General features: G+C 41.4%; 1 protein-coding gene across 1 annotated transcript in view; it reads left to right on the forward strand.

Moving 5' to 3' along the window:
- Nucleotides 1-23,984, forward strand: part of BLMH (bleomycin hydrolase) — a 66,921-nt gene extending 42,937 nt beyond the window's left edge. The window contains exons 10-12 of the mRNA XM_073670784.1: nucleotides 1,312-1,429; nucleotides 10,512-10,581; nucleotides 22,732-23,984. Of these exons, the coding sequence (XP_073526885.1) occupies nucleotides 1,312-1,429; nucleotides 10,512-10,581; nucleotides 22,732-22,880 (337 nt within the window). The 3' untranslated portion in view covers nucleotides 22,881-23,984. The remainder of the gene's footprint in view (nucleotides 1-1,311; nucleotides 1,430-10,511; nucleotides 10,582-22,731) is intronic.
- The last annotated feature ends 200 nt before the right edge of the window (nucleotides 23,985-24,184 follow it).

Below are 24,184 nucleotides of genomic sequence, written 5' to 3' on the forward strand. Positions count from 1 at the left end.
ATATAGTGCAAGCGATCATACAATCCCAGGTTCAGCTTCCCTCTGGGCACTAAAAATGACAGTAAAAAGTGTAAAAACAAAATAAAGTTAAAATATAACCCCCCCCCTCCTTTCTCTTCCCATTATTTAAAAATAATGGAAAAAAAATATATGCAACCATTTTTGGCATTTCCATATACATAAACGTCCACACTATCAAAAATATGAAATTTAACCCCCATCGGTAAACGTTGTATACTAAAAAAAAAAAAAAAAAAAAAATTGACTTTATTTTGTCCCCGCAATACCCCCTCAAAATACGCAATAAAAAGCTATCAAAACATTGTATTTATCACAAAATGATACCATTAAAACCTACAGCTTGGCACACAAAAGCAAGCCATTTTTAAAGTCCCTTTAACAGAAAAATAATAAGATCTTAAGAGTCTTGGAAAATGGCGACAAATCAATTTTTTTTTGTTTATAAACTTTGGATTTTTTTAAGCTGCTAAAATAAAAAAATAAAAAAAGCTACGCAAGTTTGCTATCGCCATAATCATACTGACTTGAAGAATCATGGCTAGGTCATTTTCTCACTTTAAGGCTATGTGCCCATGTAGCAGATTTGATGCAGAGCGTTTTGGCAGAAAAAAACGCATGCAGATTTACATGCTTTTTTTCTGCCAGAGAGAAGCGTTTTTTTAGCGTTTTCGCATACGTTTTTTCAAGCACTTTTCCAAGCGATTTTGCGCATCACTTGGAAAGTGCTTAACAAGTTGGTCACACAATATAAATCCATGCAACCGGCATGGATTTATATTGTGTGACCAACTTAGATGCTTTAAATGCGGCATCTATAGTAAAAAAAAAAAAAAAAAGAATTAAAAAGTTAAAAATAAAAAAAACCTGTATACTCACCTCTCCAGTCTCCTCCCGGCGGGGTCCTCTCTCCTCGGCGTTCCGCGGTGTACTGGCAGGACCTGCGATGACGTCATTTATCAGAACAAAACCCAAAAAATATTTGCTTTTTTTTTTTTTTCTCTCCAACATTTCACCTCACTTTGAATTTTTTTCCCATATTTCACTCTATTATATGGCAAAATAAATAGTATAAACTCAACTTGTCCTGCAAAAAAAAAACAAGCCCTCATATGCCTATGGCAACAAAAACGTTTTGGCTCTTCAAAGAAAATAGAAAATGCAGAAATAAAAACATCATTAAATACATCATTAAGGGGTTAAACATAGAGTAATCACAAGATTATTTCACTTTTTTCTTTTCATGGGATTTAGCTTCAGTGATTTAGAAACCTTTCTGCTACTTTCTTACAGTTTTGATCATGAGTTGGTGTTTGGTCTTTCTGTCAAGAACATGAACAAGGCAGAACGACTGATATTTGGAGACTCGCTGATGACTCACGCCATGGCTCTGACTGCTGTCACCGAGAAGGTATAGTATGAAGCCAAAATGTTACTGTACTGATTCATCACAGAAGGCCTCCTTGGTCACATTAGCAATATTTTAGTCCATATGCGTCTACACAGTGGTACCATATACCACTTTCTAAATTATTTGGAATTATTGGAATACCAATTTTTAAATGATACCATAATCCTTAAAAATTAAAGAATTCCAGTATGAGTCTACTTTTATAAACTTCTTAAAAAACTCTTGTCTGAAAAGCATCTGAGAAGTGAGAGACAATTGAATAGTAAATGTGGAAAGCTGCATAGACATGTCTGCTGTCAGAATAGTGACCTCCAATGGTGACATCTCCACTTTACCGGTGTAGACCACGGTGTCACCTGCGCTGGTTGTTGGTGAGTGAGTATTAATCGGTGGATTTTTTTTTTTTTTTTTTTTTTTTTTTTTACAAATTCAGTCACTGGGGCTATGTTTTTTTGTACTTGAACAACCACCTTAAGGCTATGGTCACACAACTGTATTTTCTCTCTGATTATGCTGATCACACTCTGATCATAGTGTGACCTGATTTTCTCAGATGTGGAGAAGATGAGAAAAAAAAATGTCTCCATTCTGTATTCTGTCAGTCCGTGAAAATCAGACTGCACTCTGATGTCATCCGAGTGTGGTCCGATTTTTTTTTTTGATGAACTCATTGACTTGCATGAGTGACTACGTTGCTATTTACGGATGCAAATCGTGCATGCTGCGTTTTTTTGTTGTTTTTTTTTTCCGCGGACAGACTCGGTCCCAAGCAAAAAATATGGACGTGTGCACAGCCCCATAGACCAACATTGGTGTGAGTACAATACAATGTTTTGGACTGAAAATACGGTCCTCTGCACAAGTCCTAAAGGGAATCTATTAGAAGGATAAGCCCTCTTAAGCCAACTAAATAGGTCATAGAAGGTTGAATAAACTTATAATAAGTCATCTGATCACAGATATTAATGTATAAGTGTTTTTTAATATGTAAATTAGGCTTTAAGATCTCTGGGCAGGACAAATATATCTTCTCTTGAGTCTGCCTCCGGAGCCTATTTTAATGTTTAGCGACAGCCCTGTATGCAGAATTGATCGCCTCGCCGCATGTGTGATGTCAGATTCCATTTATGAAATCTCTGGTGTGTGCAGAGGGCCACAGTCCTCGCTTCTGTGCAGAGCGCCACAGTCCTCGCTTCTGTGCAGAGCGCCACAGTCCTCGCTTCTGTGCAGAGCGCCACAGTCCTCGCTTCTGTGCAGAGCGCCACAGTCCTCGCTTCTGTGCAGAGCGCCACAGTCCTCGCTTCTGTGCAGAGCGCCACAGTCCTCGCTTCTGTGCAGAGCGCCACAGTCCTCGCTTCTGTGCAGAGCGCCACAGTCCTCGCTTCTGTGCAGAGCGCCACAGTCCTCGCTTCTGTGCAGAGCGCCACAGTCCTCGCTTCTGTGCAGAGGGCCACAGTCCTCGCTTCTGTGCAGAGCGCCACAGTCCTCGCTTCTGTGCAGAGCGCCACAGTTCTCTCTTCTGTGCAGAGCGCCACAGTTCTCTCTTCTGTGCAGAGCGCCACAGTTCTCTCTTCTGTGCAGAGCGCCACAGTCCTCTCTTCTGTGCAGAGCGCCACAGTCCTCGCTTCTGTGCAGAGGGCCACAGTCCTCGCTTCTGTGCAGAGGGCCACAGTCCTCGCTTCTGTGCAGAGGGCCACAGTCCTCGCTTCTGTGCAGAGGGCCACAGTCCTCGCTTCTGTGCAGAGGGCCACAGTCCTCGCTTCTGTGCAGAGGGCCACAGTCCTCGCTTCTGTGCAGAGCGTCACAGTCCTCGCTTCTGTGCAGAGCGCCACAGTCCTCGCTTCTGTGCAGAGCGCCACAGTCCTCGCTTCTGTGCAGAGGGCCACAGTCCTCGCTTCTGTGCAGAGGGCCACAGTCCTCGCTTCTGTGCAGAGGGCCACAGTCCTCGCTTCTGTGCAGAGGGCCACAGTCCTCGCTTCTGTGCAGAGGGCCACAGTCCTCGCTTCTGTGCAGAGGGCCACAGTCCTCGCTTCTGTGCAGAGGGCCACAGTCCTCGCTTCTGTGCAGAGGGCCACAGTCCTCGCTTCTGTGCAGAGGGCCACAGTCCTCGCTTCTGTGCAGAGCGCCACAGTCCTCGCTTCTGTGCAGTATTCTACCCTTCTATGGTCACCGACTTCAACTTCCTTCTGCGTGGCGGGGCGCACATCTGAAGGAATTTATGAGTGAAAAATAGTGAGATTGACTTTTTTTGGCTTGTGCAAAACTTTTTTTATGGATTTTTTTTCCAGGATGTTTCTTCTTTCCATTCATACATTGTTAGAAGTGTTAGTTCAGGTTTTTTTTTAACAAATCATATGGAGATGACCATGGGAATTCACCTGAAAAATTGCTGCATATTGAAGAAAAAAAACACATGGACCCAGAATTGTCAATTTCACTATTAACTTTCTGGTAATATCTGGCCACAGCCAGGTGGAAACGAATCCCATAAAGAAAAAAAAAAATGCCAAAAAGCATATATTTTTTTCTAAAATACCAATGTGTGAAACTACTATACTATATAATATACTTACGTTTTTACTTTTGCCCTCTTTCATGAAGTGTTTGTTTTTTTTTGCAGTGATTTTTTTCCCCAGATACTTTTATTCCTGCCTTTCCAATAAAGAAGCTTATTGGAATATGCAAAAAATAAAAAATAAGCCACACTGATCGAAAAAAACACATAAACAAGTAAAACTCAATAAAAAGAAAGCATTGTTCTGTAGTCGTTTATATATTCCCATTGACCTCATCTGGCCACAGAAGGGTTTTTTTTTTTTAATTATATAACAAAAGAACATAGCTTGGTAAAAAAAACACACACCATTAAAAAATGTTGCGGAAAAGCACCCCTTTTCCCCCAAAAAAATCTGGCTATTATTTTTGTCTTAAAATACAATAGATAACCTCCAAAAATAAAATAAAGATAACCTCATGGTGGCTCAGTGGTTAGCATTGCAGCCTTGCAGCGCTGAGATCCTGTGTTCCAACACCACCAAGGACAACATCTGCAAGGAGTTTGTATGTTCTCCCCGTGTTTGTGTGGGTTTCCTCCGGGTTCTCCGGTTTCCTCCCACACTCCAAAGACATACTGATAGGGGATGTAGATTGTGAGCCCCAATGGGGACTGTGATGATGATGGCTGTAAAATGTTGTGGAATTAATGGTGCTATATAAGTGAGTAAAATAAATTAATAAAAACCTCCTGGTTGCATTGGAGACGATCCCTGCTAGACAGCAGAACATGCGCAGTGCTTGCAAGCTTTTTTTGTGAGCTTGTAAGCACTGTTTTGCAGCTGCCAGGATCTCTGTGGCGTGCTGTTACCTCCTAATCCCAGCTAACTTCAGTTCAGTGCTTAAATGTGAGACGGCAGCAGTGGTCGGTTTTCTATTCAACAAGTTGTCAAGAAAAGTAAAAGTATTAATCTTAAGAACGGTTCCAAATTTAAGTTTCAAAAGTTTTTACAAGCACTGTCCGCCAATATCCATCTATGAAGATGGGAGTAACCCTTTAAGAAACCCTTTATTTGAAACGTACCTCTCCCCACTCTCATAACTGTAGAACACGTAGAGAAGAAAATTAGACCACTTGTGTTATGTAATGACTTTGACCTAATGAATGTTTTACGCTGAGAACCCCCCCCTGGGAGGAGATTCATTAATTTGTACACCGACCCCCTGGCTTGTTATTCCTCCCTCTCTGATGGTTACAGAATGCTGTACTTCTCTGCTTCTTATCTGGATTATCTCATGAAGACGAAAGAAAGAAAGTCTTGCTGGGAATTTGTGTTGCCCAATAAGTTTGGTAAAGGAATGAGAAAAGTTAAATCCACAATTATATTTGAAAAAAAAACATTAAAACCTTGTTCTTATTGCTGGTATGAGATTAGCTTGTGACTCTGCCTTGTTAACTCTTGGACTTCACCTAATAGCATCAAAGGCATCAGATAAGCTGCCGCTCCAGTGTGATGGGGCAATCCGTTCTCCCCAGCTTTGTTTGTTCTTTGAAAAGGTTACATTTTTTAGGTAAAAACTATTAAACTAAAGTTTTATTTTTGTTTTCCTTTTTTAGTTTAAAGCGCACCTGTCAGCAGGATTGTGCTCAGTAAACTACATACACTGTCAGGTGGGCGAGATTACACTGAGTAAAATGATACCTTTGTTGATGAAATCCGTCCAGTGGTTCTTGTGTAATCTTTATTTTCAGTTCTGCCATAATGATATGCATGTGCTCTGGTGCTCTCATTATGTATTTATGTATTCCTATCTGTGCCTCTGACAGGTCACTGTGCTTTCAGTGATCTGCCTACTATTTTACATACTGATTTTGTAATTTCTGTGTCACATTGAAATTTACATCTCCAAAATGGCCGCCAGCGCATGCTCAGTAGCACCTCTTGTTTGCCGAAAGATGCTACTGCGCGGGCACCATTTTGCTTTTGGAAAAAGAATTTGGATGCTGCAATATGGTGCCGCGCATGCGCAGTAGCATCACTCAGCGGGCGGCGGGTGCCATATTGCTGCCGGAAAATTTCTCTTTCCACTACCAAAATGTCATCCGCGCGTGCGCAGTAGCTAAGTGCCGGCCATGTTGCTGGAGGAAAAAGATATTTACCTGCAGCAATAGGGCCCCTGCCGCCCGCGCTTGCGCAGTGGCATTGCTCAGTTGCCGAGAGATGCTACTGCGCATGCACAGCGCCATGATGCTCCACCCAAATTCTTTTTCCAAAAGCAAAATGGCGCCCGCACGTGCGCAATAGCATCTCTCAGCAAACGAGAGGTGCTACTGCCCATGCGTTGGCCATTTTGGGAATGTAAATTTCAATGTGACACAAATTATAAAATCAGTATGTAAAATAGTAGGCAGATCACTGAAAGAACAGCGACCTGTCAGAAGGCACAGATAGAAATGCATGAATACGTAATCAGAGTACATGCATATCAAAATGGCAGAAATGAAAATGAAGATTATAAAAGAATCACTGGACGGATTTCATCAACAAAGGTATCATTTTACTCAGTAAACCACATACTCTGTCAGGTGGGCGCCATTACACTGAGCACAATTCTGTTGACTGGTACGCTTTAAAAAAAAAAAAAAAAAGAACAAGGTGTTTTGGCATGATTGCATCACACTGTGTGCCAAACCAGTTAAAGAGGCACTAAATCTAACATTGTTTGTTTTCATTAAACTTGAAAATATAAGTATCCTCAATGTTTGTTAGACCTCATTAACATGCATACCGGTGCTATCTGTGGCTTTCAGGGACAGCACTCTTATCTGTCACAGTCTATAGGGCATTCAAATGTCTGTGATTCTTCGCGGACTGTTCTTTCCGCGGAAAATCGCAGAGGCATGTCAGATTTTGGATCCAAATCAGTAATGCAAGTCTGTGGAAAAATTGGACCGCACTCTGATGACATCTGATTGTGGTCCGATTTTTACGGATTGTCAGAAAGGAGATGGTGGAGAAGCGTTTTTTTATTTTTCCTCCACATTCGAGAAAAACTGATGACACTCATATCAAACTCTGATCAAAGTGTGATCCAAAAGAATCAGTCTGTTGTCTCTTATGTGGAAACATTGGATGTGTAAGTGAGACCTTGGTCTGCAGCATTTTTTACTTGATCCTGAAACAATCTCTACTGGGCCTCATTCACACGTCAGTATTTGGTCAGTATTTTGCATCAGTGTTTGTATGCCAAAACCAGGAGTGGAATGTACAGAGAAAATTCTAATTGAAATATTGACATCTGTTCTGTGTTTTTAAGACACTCCTAATTTTGGCATACAGATACTGATGTGTGAATAAAGCCCTATAGAAATTCTGCAGCAGATTAGTTCTATGTTCAGCTGGTGACCGACTGAAGCTCTATCTCTTTATCAAGGCTGCAGACTGGAAAGTGGGGGAGGCTCCTGCTGCAGTTAGTCGTCTTAGGCTGCGTGCCCACGATCCTTAATAGCAGTGCTTTGGACGCAGCTCACCTGCGCTGCGTCCAAAATGCTGCATTGTACAGTAGAAGCACAGTGGATGGATTTATAGAAATCCCATGCACACTGTGCTTCTATCTGACACCGCTTAAACTCACCGGCGGCGCGGGTTTACAAGCCGCAGCATGTCCATTTCTGTTGCGGAGACGCTGGTCTCCACAACAGAAATTTCCCCAATAGAATGTATAGAGTGCGGTAACTCCGCATGAGTTCAATAAACACATGAGGATTTACCTTCATGATCGGATGCAGCGCTTTGGACGCAGCAAAAATACGCTGCATCCAAAGCGCTGCTATAGCCTGATCGTGGGCACATACCCTTACAGCCAGACATAGTACAGTGAAGAGGAGGAGATGAACATGGCTGCGCTCCTGAGACATAAAGAAGCTTTCTTTAACCATTTATCAGTTAAAATATTGTGGGACAAAAAGGATCAAAGAGCAATGAGCAAATAAGGGAGGATTTTTTTTGTGCATTTTAAATGTTTTGTTTTTTTTAAATCAGATTTTTATTCAAGAAAAAAAAAAACCTATATTGAACATCTCTTATTTTCTTATAACCAATAACCATCTTTAACCGCCCCCCCACTACCTTCCCACCATACCTTAATCAAACCCTTATTATTGAACGAAAATGAACAAACTCTTGTCGTGTTGGAGGCTCGTCCTGTATCCAATGCCTCGCAATGACTTTCCGTGCAATATACGGTAATCTAGCAATAGCAATCTTGAACACATTATTAACTCGGACCTCCTCCACATACCTCAGGACACATATCAAGGGATCCCTGTCTATTAGACATCCATACGCCCCCTCTATGGTATGGGGGACCGACGACCAGTAGGAGGCCAACCTAGGACAAAGCCACAACATATGAAGGAGTCCTGCTTGTTCCACCTGGCACCTTGGACACCTTGAGGTCGGTCTTAACCCTGACTTATACAATATCAGGGGGGTTTTATACACAGTGGGTATCTCAAAGAGCTGTGAAAGTCTTCCCGGGTCACTTAGGTATAGCTGCGGTACACATTCCAAAATTGAATCCCATTTCTCCTCCTCTATGCTCCCTATGTTTTCCTCCCATTTTGATTTGGCCTTAATAGGGTATTTATTTAGATATGTATGCATTAGGTCTCTATAGACCTCTGAGACCACCCCTTTGGTTCCTCCCTCCCCACAAATGTATATCTCTCTGAACTGTCATATTAACTGATTTACTCCGTTTAACATGCGCATGTTTGATCTGTCTATGTTGGAAGCTACATACGTTGGGCATCGCATATACCGTCCGCATATTCTCAGATGTTCTAAAGACATTTTGCTCCAGCAGCTGGTAAACATATTGAATTCCCATTCCCCTCCAATTTTTAAACTCGCCCATTTTATCAAATACAGGCAGTGTATCATTTTGCCAAATGGGGGAATAAGTTGTTAGATATTCCACCCCCACCCCCCCTAATTTTTTTAATTCCTTCCCATACCTTGTGCACTAGTGCTAGTGTTGGGTACATGGATCCTAGCCTTCTAAAGCATTTTAAATGTTTAGTGTTTCTCTTTAATAAGATCGATGTTACAAAGCATTACTGGCTTTAACCCCTTCTTGACTGGGTGATTTTCAATATTTTTTTTTTTCTCCTCTTCTCTCAAGAACCATAACCTTCTTATTTTTCTGTCGATTTAGCCACGAGGGCTTCTTTTTGTCGTACTTTTGAATGACATCATCCACTTTTCTAATGTGATGTAATGGAAAACGGAAAAAAAAAATCCAAGTGCAGCAAAATTACGGGGGGGGGGGGGGGGGGACTATTCCGCAGTTGGGTTTTGTTTGTTTTTTCAGCATAAAAATTACAGCAATGCCAAACATGTATTTTTTTTTTATTTTAAATGAAAAATAAAAATTGGAAATTCATAAAAAAATTTAAAAAAATGTCCTCGTCGCCAAATGTGAAATCCATAACATTTTCAATTCTCAGTCGACGGAGCTGTGTGAGATCTTAGTTTCTGCGCCTTAAGCCAACATTTTTTTTCTTATTAATATACCATTTTGGGTTACATACAATGTATTGTTTGCTGTTTTTTTTTTTTGCAGTGGCCAAAAAAAATCTACAATTCTGGCCTTTTGATTTTCTCATTACAGCGTTTACGATCCTATTAATTCATTTTAAAGTTTGATAGATAAGACTTTTACTGACATGGAGTGTATTTTTTTTTATTTCGTTAATTTTAATGGAGGGAAAGGGGGTTATTAGAGATGAGCGAACCGAAACTGTAAAGTTCGGAGTTCATACCAGGCATCCAATGTCCGGCTCTGAACTTCGAACACTGACTTCTCCTGGAGTTCCAAGATATAGACCGTTTTACAGCACCGCCCCATTGACTTCTATGGGGTTCCGGTTCTGGTTCAAGCTCTGTTAAAGTTCTGGTACCCAAACCAAACTTTGGACTAAAGATCGATCGGACCAGACGGACCCGAACATCCATGGGTCCGCTCATCCCTAGTGGCGATTTGAACCTTTATTTTCACTTAGGGGACTTGAACCTGCATTCAGCTGATTGCTTGAACTTTAAACAGCAATACCACAGAATTACTGTATACAGGAAAAATCATAGTCTCGTATGAATGCCAGCCCTGACAGGCAATTCATTGGCGATCGTGAAGACATTGATGGGCGGTTAGACCAGTGCACACTAAGTGCTGCAGTCAGATTGACAACAGCATTTAACAGGCTAACAACTCGGACAGAGGTCCTCTCCACTTCCGGTTAAGAGGCAGATGATAGGATGATAGCTGAATGACACGGCCATCATCTGCCGGAAAAGATGTAGGCCAATTTCCAACACAATTGAAAAATTTGATTTGGTTTAAAGTAGTGATGAACACTTAATGTATGTGACACATGTCCGTAACAAAAAAATCTAGTGCAATTGCTTTAGTATCCAAAACTCTTGGTTGCTTTTGATCAAGTATAGAGTTTTTCGAAGATTTGCCCTTTTCTTATATTATTTCCAGCTACCTCATTAACATTGAACAATGCTTTTAATATCTCCAGGATGGTCAAGAAGGAGAATTTGAAAAATGGCGAGTCGAAAACTCCTGGGGAGATGATCGTGGAAATAAAGGTAAGTCTGGCCTTGATCTGCTGTTATAATGGGTAGGTTTAGCCGTGTTATGAGGATATTTTGATGCATTGTATGGGACCTTACGTACTCAGCAGAGAATGATGATAGCAAGGGTTTACATAACAGTGAGGCAGACCTTACATCTAGTTTTAGACTTTTGGAGAGGGAAACCGAGCCTTTGTTGGTTATTTGCACTTTATTATTAGGTCAAGTACCTGTACAAGATTTACAGATGTAGCAAACGTCTTACTGCCATAGCTGGCTACTTGGGCATCATTGCACGTCTATGCAAACCGCGTAGCGCAGCCACATATTACATTTTAACCATCACTTTACAAATTTTAGTATAAACACCCGGACATCAAGTGGGTCAAAAATTGGCCCAAAAGTAGTGGAAAGTACATGAAAGGTTAACCAAACTCCTGGATGACAAAAGGGGTCAAGCTTTGTTTATACACATCTAGACGAGTGCCACCGGTTCTCCTCTTGTGGTTATTTAGTCTAACAGTGTGTGATAGCCTATGTTTATTTTCATTCTGTCCCTTATGTAAAAGTATATATGTATGAAATATGATTGCTTTGACATTTTGGCTGCCTGTACATTCTGCTAGATCTGATGTATTTTTACATACCCAGGATCCTGATAGGTATGTAATGAATAGCAGATCATGGAGACAAAACTTGTGTCTGGGGAGAAAGAGTAAATTGAAACTGCGTGTAGATTTTTTTTTACTTAAGAACCGCCTGGATAAGTTTTAATCACAGCTAAATCCCCAAATCCTTGCAATGGCAAACGACATTATTAATTAGTAAAGGTTCCGGGGTTGCAGCACAGACTGTCTGGAATGGACCTTTGTAAAGCGCCACAGAGATTAAAAGATTCCATAGCTTATTATTGGATACTCCCATACAGAGCCAAAGGTTTCTCTGTAGCATTGCCAGCAAATGCTATATATTAGATAACAACTTATTCCTGCTTTAGGTCTACAAGACAAGGGAAGTCTCTCTATAATTGTCACTATTGCATTAAATTAAAATGAACTTTGATTGGTGGATTTTGTGTAGAACTGGGTAGAGGCTGTTACCTGTCATTTTAATCCTGCCTCTGATGATAAAGAGCCTGCTGAAAACTCTTCCGGTAGGAAATCATCTAAAATAGTCCTTGTGGCCAGTGTGACATTGCAAGATTATAAATTTACCTCTGCTTGAAATAGTCACTTATTGAAGGACATTTGTTGTAAAGGAAACCTTCATTTTCCAGCTAGATTCATTATACCTTCAATACATGGTCTCTGCCTTATACATTGGTAGTAGCAGCAATAGCAATTTGCTAGCTGGCTCATGTCCATTTAGTGTGTACCTGCTACCTTCTCATTTATGATAACAAATGTCTGCACCATGGTCTGATCTAGCCTTAGTTCCTTTCCTCCAAAGTCAGTGTAAGCAGAAACTATTAATCAAGTTTATAAAACACATTTCTGGTAGAGCAACAATGGATTAGAGAATTAACTTGCTGTGTAGTTTCATATCGGAGGAAAAATGTAGTGATTTCTGGAAATCTCCACCTGGAAATGGGAGGCTATCAACTTGCGGAAGTTTTGTTCAGTTGGGTGACCATGTTTTTGCAAGCAGCCCCTCTTACAGAAACAAGATAAGGGAATTGGAGGAAATCCCAACTCAAAATAGACCTCCTTGTAAACAGCAATGGTAATGCTGATAACTAGAAAGTGTTTCAGGGTATGTTACAATAAGTTCATGCAGCATTTATTTAAAATGTGATTTTCAAGTTATATTGAAAGTTCTAAAAAGAAAACAAACTTACTTTCTAATTCTTACTCTCTGCATTTTAAACCCCTTTAAATCAGGCACCAGCTCTCACTTTTCGATATTACTTTAAATGGAACCTGTCACAATGAAAATGCAGATAGGACCACCAACTGGAAAATCCCAGAAATTTAAATGATTAAAACACAGGTTATACTTTTTCTCACAAAACTACATTTCAATCAACTCTGCTCCTTTTGCTCTCTGTAGATTGGATTTCATTTTCATGGTGACCATATTCCTTTGAAGAGAACATGTCAGCACAATTTTTAAATATGGTATGGCTTTATATGCTGTCACGGGGATGCCGCGACAGAGAGGGGCCAGAAGATTGCGGCCTCTGGTTACACAAACTCTTGCTCTGAATAGGAAGGTGAAGCAGTTCTAATAACAGTGCAGGTTTTCCTTGCACTGTCAGACTATGTGCCCACGATGCAGAAATGAAGCAGAAAATTTCTGCAGCATTTCTGCATCTCTCTGGCAGAAAAAACGCATGCTGATTGTGCATGCGTTTTTCCTGCAGAATACATGCGGATTCACATGCGTTAACGCATTTGTTTCCGCATGCGGACTGACAAGCACTTTCCAGGCCATAGCATCACTTGGAAAGTGCTTGACAACTAGGTCACACTGTATAAATCCATGCAAACGGCATGGATTTATACAGTGTGACCGTAAAAATAAAAAAAAATAAAGCTATACTTAACCTCCGATGCTGTCGTGCTCCTTCCTGGTTCCATCTTGGCTTGCCGGCATCTCGCGAGACAGCCTGCGGTCACATGACCGCGACGTCATCTCAGGTCCTGGAAGGTAAGCGCTGCAGGGGCCGCCGGACAGGTGAATATAAACTTTATTTTTTATTTTACTCTTTTTTTTTACAGGTACAATGGTACCCAGGTCTGGATGAGAGTCTCCTCTCCTCCAGACTTGGGTATCATCCGCACATTGAAACACATATTATCCGCTTGTACAAATGTACAGACACGGATTCTATGCGTCTCAATGCAAGTTAATGGCGGCGCTTCCGCTGCGCTTCCGCAAAATTAATGAACATGCTGCGGATTTATGAGCGCTGCAGAAACGCTGCGGAAAAATCTGCAGCATGTGCATTGACATTGCGGAATGCTATTGGGGACCATGGGGTGCGGATTACCATGCGGTTTTGATGCTTTTCCGCTGTGGAAATTCCGCAGCATAAACGCATGAAAAACGCATCGTGTGCACGCAGCCTCATTGTGCTGTGATTAATCAACTCTGTTTATCTCCTGGAGCTCTCCATCCTGAATTGCCTCAGCTGTTCTCTGTTGGCCACTCCCCTCTGGTATACAATGAGGAGCAAAAGTGTAACAACGTTTTGAACTTTTGACTTTCAGGCTCCATATCTCACCATCCACTACTGCTTCGAACATGAGACTACCATCATTTTATAGACAATCATTTTGGTTATCTCATAAATAAATTTGACTTGCAACTATTTTGCATAGGATTAGTTATGCAGATTCTTGTCAGGTCACTTCTTTGTTACTGTTTTGCTCCTGGTGGTGGAAAAATCTTTTTCTTCCTGTATACTACAAATTACAACCTACTCTCACATTCTCTAATATCTCAGTGTGTTATTAGGTTATTTCCCAACTGAAAGGTCAGTGGTTCGAATCAAGGAGCAGCCATGAAGAATATTTTCCAAGAAAAAGAAACCTCATCATCCAGCTCATCAAAAGCAGTCTCTCAGCCAAGAAAATTGCCAAACTGTATCATGTGAGCGCCATGACAGTTGGAATAAGACAAAATGAAGTACATCCACCCATTCAAAAGCAAAAAGGTGGACGTCCAGTCAAAAAATCGGAGTCAACAAGTCAGCTTATCACAAGGTCTATCAGCTCTGGTGCAACAAACACAGCAATGGAGGTGTCTCATATAATTCGTAATAGTGAGATCACAGACGTCCATGCAATCACCGTGTGACACATATTACACAAGTCTGGAATTGTGGCCCGAAAAAAGTTGAAAGAGCCTCGACTTCAATATCATCATAAGAGGCATCAACTTGAATTTACAAACAAATATGAAAAGTGGACAATAGAAGATTGGAAACTGGTGATTTGCAGCGATGAGACAAAAGTCAATAGACTAAACTCTGATGGGTGCAAATGGGTCTGGAAGAAACCAGGGGGAAAAGGGGCTAACGGATTGAGAAATTGAAGGAACTGTCAAGTTTGGTGGAGGAAGACTGATGATATGGGGTTGATTCATAGCCAAAGGCATCGGATACTTGACCAGGATCGATGGTGGTCTCAATGCGGAGCTATATGTGAGTATCCTACAAGACGAGTTACTTTTGTACACTCAATTGCTATGGGTATGAAAAGGACGACATAGTATTCCAGAAAGACAACGATCTGAAGCACTCATCGAGATTGCCGAAGAAATTGTTCAATGACAATGAAGTAGAGGTGTTGGATTGGCTCCCACAGTCCCCAGACCTCAACCCAATCGAACACTTGTGGGTAGAGTTGAAAAAAAAACTGTATACATACCCAAGTGAGTCGACCAGTATGAACCAACTTTGGGAAATGTAGAAGAGACCTGGGATCAGAGTTTGGTCGAGACATGCTTGAATCTGATCAAGAACATGCCCAGAAGGATTCAGCAGTATTGAAAGCCAAAGGTAGATTTACAAAATACTAACAAAATAATAAAAATGTAAATTTAGATTTTTAGGAGCAAAACAGTAACCATGCAGTGATATGACAAGAATCTGCACAACTAATCATATGCAAAATAGTTGCAAGCCAAATTTATGTATGAGATAGTCAAGATGATTGTCTATAAAATGATGATAGTCTCACTTTAGAAGCAGGAGTGGATAGTGAGATATGGAGCCTGAAAGTCAAAAGTTCAAAACATTGTTACCCTTTTGCTCGTCAGTGTATATGCTTGCCACTGACACTTGGGAATTGCCAGTTTTTCCACTTTCTGGTTTGGAGTTGAAGGAGAAAGTTCAGTGTTTGGAGTAGGCGGTTGGAGAGTTTTCCAGGAGATATCTGCGTGGAGTTTGTTTCCGTGTTAATCCTTATCTTCTCCTATTTAGTTTCTCCCTCCTATTCCTCCCCTGATTCCTACTCTGTTGTTTTGTGAGTGTATTTGCATGATTGTAGTTTTCTTTTATCCCTGTCTGTTTACCCCTGTCTGTCTGGTTAGTGTTTTCCAATACACTTTGGTCCCACACCTCCCTGGGTGGGGGCGGGAACATTATAAGGGTTAAAATAGGAGTATAGCAAGTTACGAGACCCTGGCGTCTCCACCATCTGGAGGACAGGGATAGTCTAGGGTGCACCTAGTTCGAGGGATCGGGTGCCCATTGTCCCTTGCCACTTCTTGACATAAGCGCATGTACCCTAATAAATATGGTGCCTTATTTTTAGAGATCCGATGTTCCGGTCATGAGAAATCGAGTGTACAAGCCATGTGCAAATCAGACTGAGGTGCATTGGAGGAGGGCCCAGAAGTAAGCCAAGTGCATTAACATGCCTTCAAAGCACTTACAGCCCTATTTTGCATATGGCTACTACTCTAGATTTCTCATGACTCATCAGATGAGTATAAAAAAAGGATATTTTTTATTGTGTGACCAGCATTTATAAAGCCATTCCACAAATTTCACATATAAAAATGTACTGATCTGTTTCTTTTATCGGAACTGTTGAACTATTCTTTTTCTAATCAAATACATTTTTATTGGTTTTCTAATAAAAAGGTAATAGAAAGGAAATACAGAAAGAAGGGGTGTCAATCAAACAGGTGCACCAAATTTGGCACATGGGTAAATCAAGTGCTTCGGAAGGTTTTACACCATGTTTCAGCTCTATAGGCCTTACCATTATCAACTTATTTGAGTGATTACAAAAGCAAAAATTGAGATCTTTTCAGAGCGCCACTAGAGACTTTAAAGTTTCTGCGCATGACAACTCTGATATGTTGGCTTCATATTTTAACCACACACAAACAGTTAAACCAAATAGACCCAAGCGATGTCAGTAATTCTACTAATATACACTGCTCAAAAAAATATAAAGGGAACACTTAAACAGAATATAACTCCAAGTAAATCAAACTTCTGTGAAATCAAACTGTCCACTTAGGAAGCAACACTGATTGACAATCAATTTCACATGCTGTTGTGCAAATGGAATAGACAATAGATGGAAATTATTGGCAGAGTAGTATCCAGAGGCTGGAGGCACTACCAGGAGACAGGCCAGTACACCAGGAGACGTGGAGGGGGCCATAGGAGGACAACAACCCAGCGGCAGGACCGCTACCTCCGCCTTTGTGCAAGGAGGAACAGGAGGAGCACTGCCAGAGCCCTGCAAAATGACCTCCAGCAGGCCACAAATGTGCATGTGTCTGCACAAACGGTTAGAAACCGACTCCATGAGGGTGGTATGAGGGCCCGACGTCCACAGATGGGGGTTTTGCTTACAGCCCAACACCGTGCAGGACGCTTGGCATTAGCCACAGAACACCAGAATTGGCAAAGTCGCCACTGGCGCCCTGTGCTCTTCACAGATGAAAGCAGGTTCACACTGAGCACGTGTGACAGACGTGACAGAGTCTGGAGGCGCCGTGGAGAGCGATCAGCTGCCTGCAACATCCTTCAGTATGACCGGTTTGGCAGTGGGTCAGTAATGGTGTGGGGTGGCATTTCTTTGGAGGGCCGCACAGCCCTCCATGTGCTCGCCACAGGTAGCCTGACTGCCATTAGGTACCAAGATGAGATCCTCAGACCCCTTGTGAGACCATATGCTGGTGCGGTTGGCCCTGGGTTCCTCCTAATGCAGGACAATGCCAGACCTCATGTGGCTGGAGTGTGTCAGCAGTTCCTGCAAGATGAAGGTATTGAAGCTATGGACTGGCCCGCCTGTTCCCCAGACCTGAATCCAATCAAGGAGATCCCACAGTTGACCATCCGCAACCTCATCAGGAGCATGCCCAGGCGTTGTAGGGAGGTCATACAGGCATGTGGACGCCACACACAATACTGAGCCTCATTTTGACTTGTTTTAAGGATATTACATCAAAGTTGGATCAGCCTGTAGGGTCTTTTTCCACTTTAATTTTGGGGGTGACTCCAAATCCAGGCCTCCATTGGTTAATAAATTTGATTTCCATTGATTTTTGTGTGATTTTGTTGTCAGCACATTCAACTTTGTACAGAACAGAGTATTCAATGAGAATATTTCATTCATTCAGATCTAGGATGTGTTATTTGAGTGTTCTCTTTATTTTTTTGAGCAGTGTATATCATCTGTCCTCGTATAAACACGGGCAATATGGGAATCAGTTTGGGTGAATACGCAAATGAGAGACACCCCAGTTTATACGAAGAACATTTGACAATTCCAAACATCCCTGTATTGCATTTCACTTTCATAAAGTTGTCGTGAAATAACATTTCTGTTGTATATAGCGGTGGCCACCATTATTGATTGTTGTGATGTACCTAGGAACGCTGATTGTTCAGTACAGGCACTATTGAACTTTTCTGAATTGGGTTGGGTTTCTACACTCACCGAATTAGGGTAATTAATTATGTTTCTGTAAATTAGTTTTCCAGATGTGTACAATACTACAACTCTAGGCATAACCTTGTTGGGATGAGATGGGAAATTTCATTTTCAACAGCTGTAGGGCCACTGGTACAAGTGGTCAATTAGAATAAAGTGACCACAAAACTGGTTAAGCATTGAGTAGTCAACAGTGGTTGTAATCTTTAATCCTTTAACAATCCCTGGAAGGCGGTCACATTCCAAACATTTTGCTTTCTGCATAATTGCAGGAATTTGGGTGGGATTTGAAAGGAAGTGTAAGCTACAAATTCAGCTAAGCTTAATTACTTGTATTCTGATTATCAGAGAAACGTATCCCTTCTGATTGTGGCAGACCTTGAAGAACTTATTTTACTTTGTAACTGCAGAAAATTGATGTCACATTTCTCTGATCCTGCATGACTTGTAAGTTCAAGAGTGTTTAGATCTCCAGAAACCCATGTGTTTAAATAATTAAATCTCTGCTATAGTGTATAGTCCCCAGATCAAGGTCCCAGTACCACCACAGATGGGTTCAAGGCTTAAAGGGGTATTCCCATCTCCAAGATCCTATCCCAATATGTAGTAGGTGTAATAATAATAGTAATAATAATATTAGAAAATACCACCAATTAGAAATGTAATATAGTTTTTTCAGTTTTGCTATGTCTCTTTCCTCATGCGCAGGCATTGCAGGACCTTAGGTATCCATGGTTATGGCCACTAGCAGTTAGCTAATTAACTGTTACTATATCAGTGGCCGTAACCATGGATGCTTAAGGTGTGTGTGTGTGTGTGTGTGTGTGTGTGTGTGTGTGTGTGTGGTCTCCTGTGGGATCTCCTCCCAGACCTGGACTAAAGCATCCGCCAACTCCTGGACAGTCTGTGGTGCAACGTGACGTTGGTGGATGGAGTGAGGCATGATGTCCCAGATGTGCTCAATCGGATTCAGGTCTGGGGAACGGGCAGCCAGTCCATAGCTTCAATGCCTTCATCTTGCAGGAACTGCTGACACTCTCCAGCCACATGAGGTCTGGCATTGTCCTGCATTAGGAGGAACCCAGGGCCAACCACACCAGCATATGGTCTCACAAGGTGTCTGAGGATCTCATCTCGGTACCTAATGGCAGTCAGACTACCTCTGGCGAGCACATGGAGGGCTGTGCAGCCCTCCAAAGAAATGCCACCCCACACCATTACTGACCCACTGCCAAACCGATCATGCTGAAGGATGTTGCAGGCAGCAGATCGCTCTCCACGGCGTCTCCAGACTCTGTCACGTCTGTCACATGTGCTCAGTGTGAACCTGCTTTCATCTGTGAAGAGCACAGGGCGCCAGTGGCGACTTTGCCAATCCTGGTGTTCTGTGGCAAATACCAAGCGTCCTGCACAGTGTTGGGCTGTGAGCACAACCCCCATCTGTGGACGTCGGACCCTTATACCACCCTCATGGAGTCTGTTTCCAACCGTTTGTGCAGACATATACACATTTGTGGCCTGCTGGAGGTCATTTTGCAGGGCTCTGGCAGTGCTTCTCCTGTTCCTCCTTGCACAAAGGAGAAGGTAACGGTCCTGCTGCTGGGTTGTTGCCCTCCTACGGCCCCCTCCAAGTCCAGGCCTCCATTGGTTAATAAATTTGATTTCCATTGATGATTTTTGTGTGATTTTTGTTGTCAGCACATTCAACTTTGTACAGAACAACGTATTCAATGAGAATATTTCATTCATTCAGATCTAGGATGTGTTATTTGAGTGTTCCCTTTATTTTTTTGAGCAGTGTATGTATGTGTGTGTATGTGTGTGTGTATATGTATATATACATTTTAAAGAGGTTCTCATAATCCGATATGAGTAAAATTGCAAAGTGCTTGTAAAAACAAAAAATTACTACTCATTTCCTAAGTTATTGCCCATCTCTCCAGATTATTAGTGGTGGCTGGTTCCCTAGGCCAATAGTGTGTACTTGCAAGCTCTTTGCTATGGAGTTTGCAAGCACTGCTCAGAAGCTGGTCAGCTTCAGTGTCCTTTGTGCTTTTTCCATGCTGCATGGCAGAGTGCACAGTGTAGGCCAGCGGCGGGACAATGCTACTCATTCAAAGTATGTTAGTCATTTAGGTCAACACTGCTTTCCCTTACATACTCCTGGCAGGCAGAAAGCTGGGGAGTGGTGTGCTCCTGAAAAGGATATATGAAAACAACCCTTTAAAAAGAGAACCCATCACTTGTTAAAAACAAAATGGAATTAAATACCTTGTAAAAATCTGAGCTCCCCTGATTCTTTCACTTTTTTCCATTTTGCACTGCGTCATTCCATTGCAGAGATATTCACTTTTTAGTTTCTTCTGGCACGCACTATGAGAAATCTTTCCTTTGCAATCCCATTGGGTGTTTCTTTTGTCTTCTATGGAGAAGTGAACTATCACTACTTCCTCCCAGATGCTGCCAACCCTTGCCTGGCTGCATCTGAGACTGTTTAGATCAGCTGCCGAGCTGTGATTGGCAGCCCCACAAGACTGAAGAAACACCCTGTTGGACGGCATAACAGAGATCTCACATACTGCGCTCTAGACGAAACAAATGTGAATATCTCTGCTATGGAGTGATGCAGTTGAAGTTGGAAAAAAAAAAGAATCGGGGAAGCTCAAGAATTTTTTCAAGGCATATACCTCAATTTTTAGCAAATGACAGGTCTTGTAAGTAAAATTACATAATGTGTATACAATTTTAGAATATAGCATCGATCTAAATACTTTTATGTCCAAAATGCATCACCCCTTACACCTAATGAACAAATCTCTTCCTGTAACATCTCTTAAATGTTGTGCCTTTTGTCTTATCAATTCATTTGTAATATTGCCTGAAGAAGGAGCCTCTGTGCTCTGAAAGCTTGCATATATATACAGTACAGACAAAAAGTTTGGACACACCTTCTCATTTAAAGATTTTTCTGTATTTTCTTGACGATGAAAATTGTACATTCACACTGAAGGCATCAAAACTATGAATTAACACATGTGGAATTATATACTTAACAAAAAAGTGTGAAACAACTGAAAATATGTCTTATATTCTAGGTTCTTCAAAGTAGCCACCTTTTGCTTTGATGACTGCTTTGCACACTCTTGGCATTCTCTTGATGAGCTTCAAGAGGTAGTCACCGGAAATGGTCTTCCAACAATCTTGAAGGAGTTCCCAGAGATGCTTAGCACTTGTTGGCCCTTTTGCCTTCACTCTGCGGTCCAGCTCACCCCAAACCATCTCAATTGGGTTCAGGTCTGGTGACTGTGGAGGCCAGGTCATCTGGCATAGCACCCCATCACTCTCCTCCTTGGTCAAATACCCCTTACACAGCCTGGAGGTGTGTTTGGGGTCATTGTCCTGTTGAAAAATAAATGATGGTCCAACTAAACGCAAACCGGATGGAATAGTATGCCGCTGCAATATGCTGTGGTAGCCATGCTGGTTCAGTATGCCTTCAATTTTGAATAAATCCCCAACAGTGTCACCAGCAAAGCACCCCCACACCATCACACCTCCTCCTTCATGCTTCACGGTGGGAACCAGGCATGTAGAGTCCATCCGTTCACCTTTTCTGCGTCACCCAAAGACACGGTGGTTGGATCCAAAGATCTCAAATTTGGACTCATCAGACCAAAGCACAGATTTCCACTGGTCTAATGTCCATTCCTTGTGTTCTTTAGCCCAAACAAGTCTCTTCTGCTTGTTGCCTGTCATTAGCAGTGGTTTCCTAGCAGCTATTTTACCATGAAGGCCTGCTGCACAAAGTCTCCTCTTAACAGTTGTTGAAGAGATGTGTCTGCTGCTAGAACACTGTGTGGCATTGACCTGGTCTCTAATCTGAGGTGCTGTTAACCTGCGATTTCTGAGGCTGGTGACTCGGATAAACTTATCCTCAGAAGCAGAGGTGACTCTTGGTCTTCCTTTCCTGGGGCGGTCCTCATGTGAGACAGTTTCTTTGTAGCGCTTGATGTTTTTTGCAACTGCACTTGGGGACACATTCAAAGTTTTCAAAATTTTTCGGACTGACTGACCTTCATTTCTTAAATTAATGATGGCCACTCGTTTTTCTTTACTTAGCTGCTTTTTTCTTGCCATAATACAAATTCGAAGTCTATTCAGTAGGACTATCAGCTGTGTATCCACCAGACTTCTGCACAACACAACTGATGGTCCCAACCACATTTATAAGGCAAGAAATCCCACTTATTAAACCTGACAAGGCACACCTGTGAAGTGAAAACCATTTCCGGTGACTACCTCTTGAAGCTCATCAAGAGAATGCCAAGAGTGTGCAAAGCAGTAATCAAAGCGAAAGGTGGCTACTTTGAAGAACCTAGAATATAAGACATTTTCAGTTGTTTCTCACTTTTTTGTTAAGTATATAATTCCACATGTGTTAATTCATAGTTTTGATGCCTTCAGTGTGAATGTACAATTTTCATAGTCAAGAAAATACAGAAAAATCTTTAAATGAGAAGGTGTGTCCAAACTTTTGGTCTGTACTGTATATATATTTTTTCTCGTTGGCCAATAAAGGTATCACTCCGAGAATACTTGTGTCATTTTTGGACGTAAAAGTATTTACATCGATTTTTCTGGCTAACACGGTACCAGAATATAATTTTGTATTGTACATCAGAATATACATAAAATAAGTTCCAGCTGGGTCTTGGGCGACTTATAACTGATTAATAATTAAGATTCTTCTGCTCTTGCCTAGGTTACCTCATCATGACTGATGAGTGGTTCTCGGAGTATATCTACGAAGTTGTTGTGGACAAGAAACATGTATCTGAGGAAGTTTTGGAGGTGCTGAAACAGGACCCAGTGGTTCTACCAGCCTGGGACCCTATGGGTGCTTTGGCATAAAGAAGAAGGGATTCCAACTATTCCTATTGATTTCCTTTCACTATTAAGACAAAATATCCTCTGTTTAGCACTGGACCACCACATTCAACCAAACATTGCATGATTAACCAAGAACAAAAAAAGAAAAGGCATCAAAGGCAACAAATCTGCTGTACCTCAATCAAACCCACCGCTCAGGAAGAACACCTCTTTTTAGCTCACTCATTGCTATATCAACTTCTCCTTTTAGTTTTCTATTCTTTCAGCAAATCCTAAAGATTGTTACAATCAAAATCTTCTGTAATTGTTGGTGACAAATACTGTGGACATCAGAAATGCTGAAAATTAATATTTTAAACTTTTTCCTTCCAGAACAGTTATATAAGAATATAGGGTGGCAGTCTGACCAGGTACACAAATGTGTAGAAGACAACTAGAGCTCCGTGACTATTGGAAACTGTGTAGATAAATCGGCAGGAATCGATCACAAATGGATTATAAATCAATCGTAAATTAATACATGTGGCCCATGGAAAGCCTTTTATACATATGTTTGTGCCATGGATTCATCCAATTGTGTGGATTCGAGTTTGCGGTTCAGCAATGACTTAATGGTCCTCGCTCATGTTGTGAAATGTCTTGTGTAATCATTTTTCTTATGTTTTAGTTAAGATTTTTATTTTAGAGGTGCCGCATTCAGCACCGAGCGGTTTCTCTGTATGAAATAAAATCCGTTTTACAACTTTAGTGCAGGATTGAGCAGATTCATTAAATATAGCATCTAGTCTGGGAAATAGAAAACTTTTTTTTTTTGGGACCTACATCTGTTACCCAGAGCAGGAAGCAGTAACCAAGAATGGGTCTCATTCTGGAGGACTCGGATCATCCAAACAATGTACACCGCTAGTCGATAAAAGGTTAATATGTCCATTAAAGTGTATAACATTGATGTACAGGCAGACAAGCAGGAGCTCTAAAGCATTTGTGGATTTTTAAAATACTTTTTCTTTCTTTTTTTTATCTTTTTCTCTCTGATTTTAGATGGTGCTTTTTTAATAAATACCATGAAACCCAGACCAGCCATTTTTTGTTGTTGATTTTTAATAAATTTTGTATAATGATTTAGTTCTGCTACTAGCCGTGTCTCAATAATGCAACCTGTCAAGATATGTTGTTGTGTAGGTGTAGGTGGTGCTACTGTTACTCCTTCTACAGAGCGCCAACTGAAGAAGACTTACAGCCAAGCAGCACTCTGTAAGAAACAGGAATGCAAATTACCTCTCCTCTAGGAAAAAGAAAGGGTAGCCACCTCTAGTCCGTGGCAC

This window comes from Phyllobates terribilis, unplaced genomic scaffold (assembly GCF_046119375.1).
Source record: "Phyllobates terribilis strain yellow unplaced genomic scaffold, ASM4611937v1 Scaffold_2__4_contigs__length_985480577, whole genome shotgun sequence".
Classification (NCBI taxonomy): Eukaryota; Metazoa; Chordata; class Amphibia; order Anura; family Dendrobatidae; genus Phyllobates; species Phyllobates terribilis.